This window comes from Monopterus albus, unplaced genomic scaffold, assembly GCF_001952655.1.
Source record: "Monopterus albus unplaced genomic scaffold, M_albus_1.0 scaffold51.1, whole genome shotgun sequence".
Taxonomy (NCBI): domain Eukaryota; kingdom Metazoa; phylum Chordata; class Actinopteri; order Synbranchiformes; family Synbranchidae; genus Monopterus; species Monopterus albus.
In genome coordinates, this window is record NW_018127931.1 from 3236484 (window position 1) to 3244306 (window position 7823).

A 7823-nucleotide genomic window follows, 5' to 3' on the forward strand; every position below is an offset into this window, starting at 1 on the left:
GTTATATGGTTCTACATGTTATTGCCTGAAAGAATGTGAGAGGGGGGCGCTGTGAGGGGTGTGGGAGGAGAGAGAGCGAAGAAGAGCAGGCAGTTGTTGATGTTGTTGCGGAGTGTTGAATGTTGGGAGTTTTTCAAGTAGAGCTTGTTAGCGTGTGCTGTGGCTGAAACAACAGCATGGAAGCCTGTTAAGTGATTACAAATAAAAGGACTGATACCGCAAGAACGTCTGGCTGTTTGTGTAGGAACGGAGAGTATTACAATACTTTCAGCTAGCAAAACCATTCAGGTGTCAAAGTCTTCAGCATATTCAGGGCGATCTTTCAGCAATTCGCATCCAGTTCTCTAGTTGGAAGATGTATCGGGCTGCGGAAAGACTCAAACTCCTGATCAGTCATCTTGATCGATCACCCTCTGCCATAGTATCCTTCTTTTATGTGGTCGACTGTAGCATGGAGTTACCCCGAAATTGTGTTTCATATGTTTATCTACGGTATATCGTCTCGGTGGCGATATTAACTTAAAATAATTCAGAAGCTTAGTCTCGCTGTTTTTAGTTAGTTCCGTTGTCAACATGTTAGCGTGCTAGCGTTTATTTTTAGTAAGTTTATAAATTAAAATGTTTTCAGTTTCTTTTCTCTTTCACACTGCTCTCAGTTGCTTTATCATACAGCAACAATGCAACTTTTCACATGAGAGACTGCAAGCTAATTTTGTATGTGCAGACATGAACCGCAGTCATACTCAGAGGTCGATCAACACAATCCAACAATGCAGTAACATTATCTATAATTTACGCCAGTAAAAATGTTGATACCATCTTTGGGTTTTAGAGAAAACTGGAAGAAATTACACATCTCTTCAGCAACACATCTGTTCCTATAGCAAAATTGCCTCATTTCCTCCTTGACTAGTTTTCTTCAGAGATCTGCACAGACTTCTGCTCAAACCTTCACCTACACTCACCCCCAGAGACTGAGGTGAGGTCATAGTTTTGTCTCACCTGTCACCATAATTCCACTGCAGTCATTTGAGAGTCAGTTGCCTGAGGCTAAAGGTTGTTGGATACAGAATTATTAACACATATTGATTATCATTCACCTTTGACACCACTGCTGCTTTCAGTCACATCTAACACTGTCCAATTTCTCTGCTCTAAATATGTATTAGCATTTTTTAGTACATTTATTTGCTCCGGAGTTAGTTCATAGTTAGAAGTTGTTATTAAGGGCAAATCTCATATGTCATTTAATACATGAGTCATTGTCTGTTAATGATTTCCCTTAAACCAAAGAGGCTACTGCAGCTTTTCATTCCAAACAAACAAACTGATATGTGTATGGTCACTTTTTTGACAGATACACATTTGATACAGACCTGCTTACTCCAGAACAGCGACTCTTTTATGAAGAAAATGGCTTCATTCTCATCAAGAATCTGGTGTCTGCTGAGGACATTGAAAAATTCAGGTGACTGACAACTGTAAAGAAAATTATACTTTACACCCAGTGTATCAACATATAATACAAACATTACTAACTGTGGTACAGTTTGCTATGTTAATAGCCACTATAAACCTGTTATTGAGAACCATAAATCCTAGACTATAAGTGCATCTATGGATATTTATGTGGAAGTAAGCCATACTGAGGAGTTAAAGAAAATATAAACACGATCTGCTGTACATGTGAGTCTTCAGGAAGGAGTTTGAGCGGATCTGTCGACAGGAAGTGACGGTCCCAGGGCTGTTGGTTCTGAGGGATGTGGCAATTGCAAAGTCGGAGTTCATTCCCGATCAGAGCATGGTCTCCAAAATACAGGACTTCCAGGAAGATCATGAACTGTTCCGATACTGTACCTTACCACAGGTACAAAAACACACACAGTAGGTCACACCTGGCCCTTGTTTCACACGACTGTATTGGGTAAGGCAGCTGTCAATAAAGACGTGTACTAATAACCATGCATGCATATTAGTTTATGGATGTGCATAAATTAATATGTTGTACACAAAATTGTGTTGCCTAAACTCTTGCACAAGTTAAATCATATACGTGTATTTTGAAGAAAAAGGAGGAAAAAGCTTCAGCTCCAGAAATTACAAATATGAAATGAAAACTTACCTTTGTGGTTTCTTCAAGTACGGTAATACAAATTACTTGAACCATGACTTGACTGTCAAAATATGTCATGGGGTCACATAATGCATTAAGGAGATGTGCTGGGAAGTTTGATTCTTATGATTACCTGGGGTATATATGGGTTACTAGGCAATATGAATTGAACCTATTCAGTTTTTCAGTTCCCAGTACATGTACTTATATGGCCACTACAGGTCAGACAAGCTGTGTGCTGCCTGATTGGTATCACGTGAAAGTAAAGCAGTTTTTAATCCTCCCATTGGTATTGGTTTTATTTAGCTGATCGTTAACAACAGCATAGAATGTTTTTGGTTCCGTGTGTGTATGTTGGTTAGCAGGAATATGGATAAACAGTTGGCTTGATCATCAGCATACTTGGTACAGACATTGTTCAGGACCAATTCTATAAGTGATAAAATTTTGGCTGAAAAAGGTTAAAGGTCGGGGGGAAAAGATGATGTGGATCGGATTCAGATCAAGGAATTTAGGACACATTTTGTGTTGTTCTGGATCTCATTTTTCACTCACCCATTTGCATAAGTGAATGTCGTGCCTTGGCATGAGTGCTGTTGTTGGTGATTAGTGATTATTACAACCTTGTTTGGGATCTGTGGTGGAAATGGAGAGCTCTCCAGTCAAGCTAGCTAACTAATGGCTTGCTAACACCTGGACACTAATTTTCTCCTGCTGCCGGTTCTCGGGTAATAAAACAAACTTTATTTAAATATATCTAGCCTATATCTATCAAATTTAACATAAAGTATCATATCATATCCATCAAAGTACATCCTTCTTCTTCTTCTGTAATTTAAATCAAAGTACACTAACTGGGCATAACACTGTCCTCCACAGATATATATTATACAATAGTCTGTTTTAATATCCATTTATATTCTTGAGTATAATGCTGTGTTCTGCAAAAACTGAATAACTGCCCTTGCAATCACTTGGTGCTACTCATGTTGGCCAAGCAATGTTGTAACTGAAAAACAAGGAATCCCTAAATCTGATAATTTTTTGAATAATTTCTTTCTTTCTATTGCATACTTCCTAGAGAATATCAAAACATGCGGCACTGTCTCAGGACTACCATACCCACATAATCCATGTGGATGTTTCCCTACTCTATGCAAACATTTATTTTACCCACAGTGCCCCGGCCTTAGTCTAGTGAACCTAACTGCATCCCTGCAGTTTCCATAAGAATGAATGATTTTCCTAATAGTGGGTTGAAGACTAAAATAATGTCTCCCTCTGACTTCCTTTTCCCTTTGATTTTGCCACTCCCTCTCAATACCTTCTTTGATTTTGCTTCTGTATTCGACTTTTCCATAAGGGCATTTAATATCTACTGTACACCTTTCTTCCTTAAAGCTGACTTTGCAATACTTTTTGCAATGTCATTGCCCCTAACCCCTGTATGCCCAGGAATCCAGCATAATCAGACTTCACATCACAATTTTCCAACTTTAAACAAAGTTATTAAAATCTCAGTAATAATATCCGATAGACATCTAAGTATCCTTCCAATTAAAGACAGTAAAACTGCAGATGAGTCAGAGGAAATAAGAACTTTATCCGGTCTCATATCCTCTATCCACTTTAAAGCCCAAAGAATCACTAATAATTCAGTAGAAAAGACAGAGATACCATTATGATTCTGTCCTGCCTGTTTCCGTTCTTGTGCTTTTATTTTGACGTTACTTCCTTTTTCTGTTTCATCTCAGTTTCTGACTTTTTACTTTAATCAGCACTCACTGTTTTCACCCCGATATAAGCAGCTTTCCCCCCACCGGAAAGCTGCCAGATTGTTCTCTAGACTCCAGCTCTGTCTTTCCAGCATTTTCTTGTACCTGATACTTTTGTTCTGACCCCGGCTTGCATGTTTGACCACCATACTTTGCCTTATCCCCCCAGATTCTGATTGCCTGTTGTGTACCGACCCTTGGATATTCCTTTTCTGACCTCTCTATCATGGTTCCCTCGGCTATATGTGTTTGCCAGCACTGACCTTGGACTGTATTATCGACCCGATTGTGATTCTGGACTTTTGTACTATTGGTTTTGTTGTTGCAAGTAAAGAGACTATCCTTTACCTTTGCTTGTCTGGCATTATAATTGAGTTCACTACAGACACTATTTGGCAGCTTCACTCGCCAAACCTGACAGTACATTCTAGCCAATATGAACTCAGCCAGCAAGGAATACTCAGGGTTTTGCAGTGGCCCAGTATACAGGCAGCTGCGGGATGTTTTTCATGTTGCTCCTCAGATGCTGAGAGAGCTCCGATGCCACGATCGTTTCCATCCTCAGTTAAAAACACCTGTTCGCCCGCACCTCCGATCTACTAGAGTCACGAACTCACAGTGCTCCCACACCTCCATCAGAGTGGGGGCGTTTTTTTACGCACCCACAGCCCAGCCCTGCTTTGAGGAGACCCCCCTGACTCCAGCTGAGGTACGTGCAATCAGACAGGAACTGAAAGCCCAGATGGCAGATCCACTCTCCCTTCCTGCACTAAAGTTTTTTGCCTGGCCCAGTATCAACCAGCAACCTGTACCCAGTTCTGTTTCCCAGCGGGTTGGCCGGGCCACCGACCCTGCCCCTGTCCCAAGTCATGCATCCTCTGTGCAGCCAGGAGGTTTTTTCTGTCCCCTGGCCCGGCCATTATGTTTTGCTATGCCATTAAAGTGACATAGATAAAGATAGACTGGTCTGGTGTCATGGTGCGAGGACAATCATCTCAGCCTCAACACGGACAAGACAAAGGAGATGATAGTGGACATGAGGAAGGAGAGGAGAAGTCATCGGCCACTGTTCATCCGGGGGCTCGAAGTGGAGAGGGTGAGCAGCTTCAAATACCTGGGCGTCCACATCAGTGAGGACCTCACTTGGACACTTAACACCACACAGCTGGTCAAGAAGGCCCAATGGCAGCTGTACTTCCTGAGGAGGACTACTGCACATGCCTCTCCCATGTAGCATACATTCTCTTATTATATTCTTATATAATTTTGTTATATCTCTGACTATAAGCAGCAGCTTATATAAGCAGCTTTCCCTCCACCAGAAAGCTGCCAAATTGTTCTCTTGACTCCTGTGCAGACTTTCCAGCATTCTTGTTTTTTTGTGATTCTTGTTGTGACCTCGGATTGTTTAGACCACCAGTTCTGCCTTCCCCTCCTGCTTCAGACTGCTTTCTGTGTATGGATTATCGGACTTCCCTCTCTGACATCTTGTTGTGGATTCCTTGGCTGTGTAAGTTTGCTGGCTCTGACCCTGGAAGGTATTTTCAACCTGAGTGTATGTTTCATGTTCACGTTTTCTGTATTGTTTTGTTGTCCGTGCTCATGTTTAGTGGAAATGACTAATGTACTATATCTTCTGCACAGTGCATTATGCCTGTGACCTCTTGATATATTTTTGACAGTCAAGTCTTAGTTGTAAATTCGTATTCATACTGAAGAAACTACAAATGTGTTTTTGGTTAGTATTTGTAATTTCTTGAAGTTGTAAATATTTGAATTATGTTATTATTATTAATAATCATATTTTAATAGACAAAGTACACACTACATACTTTGCATATGTTTTGACTTAAGAATTTACAAAAACACAGTTTTGTGTACAACTTATTAATTTTTGTACAACCATAGACTAAAAACACATCAAAAACAGATTTGCTGAAAAGTAACTTAAGTTCAAAATAAATTAAACCTAAACACTGATCAATGAGAACTTGTACCTTTCTCTGTCAGATCCTGGAATATGTGGAGTGTTTTACTGGACCGAACATCATGGCCATGCACACTATGCTGATCAACAAACCTCCTGATGCAGGTAAAGGGAGAGGAAATATTAGAGCTGAACAGATTTGCCTTACTCTACTTACTCTAATCATTACTAGAATAAGAACAAGACAAAGAGAGCTCCTAAAATAAAAAAAATATACAAGAAAGAATTTTCATGCCAGATTCAGATGTTTTTAGATGTCTGTCGGCTCTTTCAGGCAAGAAGACATCTCGTCACCCGATGCATCAGGATCTGCATTACTTCCCTTTCCGACCAGCCGATCGGATTGTCTGCTCTTGGACTGCAATGGAGAAAATGAACAGGCAGAATGGCTGCCTGGTCGTTCTGCCAGGAACACACACCGGCACACTGCAGGAGCACGACTATCCTGAGTGGGAGGTACACAAACACACATACACAAAACATTGCAAAAAACATGACCACAACTGCTCTGTGTTACATACATACAGTATATACTGTCTTACAATAGCACTGTGTTTGACCTCAGGGTGGTGTAAACAAGTTGTACCATGGAGTGCGTAACTATGACTCGCAGCACTCCAGGTTGTACCTTGAGATGGAAAAGGGTGACACTGTCTTCTTCCATCCGCTCCTCATCCATGGCTCTGGCATGAATCTGACTGATGGCTTCCGCAAGGTACTATGCTACCCATAATGCACCTTGTGTTTCAGGACTTCCAAACTCAAGATATATACACTAGATGCCGCATAAGCCACTTCTGTCTATTGCAGCAACATGTCAACATAGATGCCATGTTCCCAGGAGTGAAAGTGCCTCCTAATGCAGGACAAGGGCAGGGGTTCTATCAACACTAAAATTATCATAGCTCACTGAGTTTACAGGCAACTTTCCAGTTGTTTGGTTTGGTACAAACCCCGGAGATGTATTTATGATACAAGATGTTTGGGTAAAAATGCAGATTTTCATATCAGAACACTTCATCATTTGCAGATTCTAACAAATTGTTTATATAATATTGAACTTAAACTTAATAATTATTAAAAAGGAAAGATCCTGCCACCCCTCTGCATTGTAAACTGGCTGCCTTAATACATAATTACAACAAACACTAAAGTTAACAAACTAAACACATAGAGTTGCAAGAAAGATTAATGGCACTGTCTACAATTTCTGCATAACTTGGTCATGAAATGTGATCTGAATTTCACCAAAGCTACATTATGTGATCTGAAGATGCTTTATTTATTGTCACTGTAACGCGTACAACGAAATTATGTTTTGAGCCGAGGGGCCCGGGCTGCTGCGTGCATACGTGCTGCCATCGGGCAACGGTGGGGGGCCTGATGGCTTAAGCAGCTCTCCTCATCCTCTCTTATTCCACACTGCCTCCCTCCCTTTACATACTTCAAATACCAGGCAGTGTTGTGTCAGTTAAAACATCTGTGGTCTGAGACTCAGGAAACTCATTTTTATGTGTCATTTTGACTTAAAGTCCTGTGTCTTAGTAAAAGTAAAACGCCAATCCACCTCTGACAAAATAAGTTATTAGTGTAAAGAACTTTATTTATTGCTGCTAATGTTTCAGACTGACATAAAGGATGTTGGACCCCCGTTCTTTTCACCACGTTAACTCTGAGAGACGAAGCAGTCCGAGTAACTTCAAAACAGTGCTGATTTATTCAATGATCACAGGTAAAATTAACATGACACGCTCAGGAGTCTTTGCACCTCCAACATGCACGCAGGCAGCTAGAAAATGAAAAGCCCTGAACCATAACAGGCCTATACATTATATCACTTTGGGCTAGCCCCATACTACTCAGGGACGCCAAACCATGACATCTCCGGTGCCAGCTTGCAGCTGACCATAGCAGTAGTCAAAGCATGAAGAAAATCAATGTGTGATTG

At 40.8% G+C, this 7823-nt stretch overlaps 1 protein-coding gene across 1 annotated transcript in view; it reads left to right on the plus strand.

Annotated features, from left to right (window-relative positions):
• The first annotated feature begins 89 nt into the window (after positions 1 to 89).
• Positions 90 to 7823, plus strand: part of phyh (phytanoyl-CoA 2-hydroxylase) — a 15426-nt gene continuing 7692 nt past the window's right edge. Inside the window, exons 1-7 of the mRNA XM_020601513.1 lie at positions 90 to 421; positions 924 to 979; positions 1358 to 1468; positions 1699 to 1867; positions 5899 to 5980; positions 6150 to 6331; positions 6441 to 6590. Coding sequence (XP_020457169.1) covers positions 356 to 421; positions 924 to 979; positions 1358 to 1468; positions 1699 to 1867; positions 5899 to 5980; positions 6150 to 6331; positions 6441 to 6590 — 816 coding nt within the window. The 5' untranslated portion in view covers positions 90 to 355. The remainder of the gene's footprint in view (positions 422 to 923; positions 980 to 1357; positions 1469 to 1698; positions 1868 to 5898; positions 5981 to 6149; positions 6332 to 6440; positions 6591 to 7823) is intronic.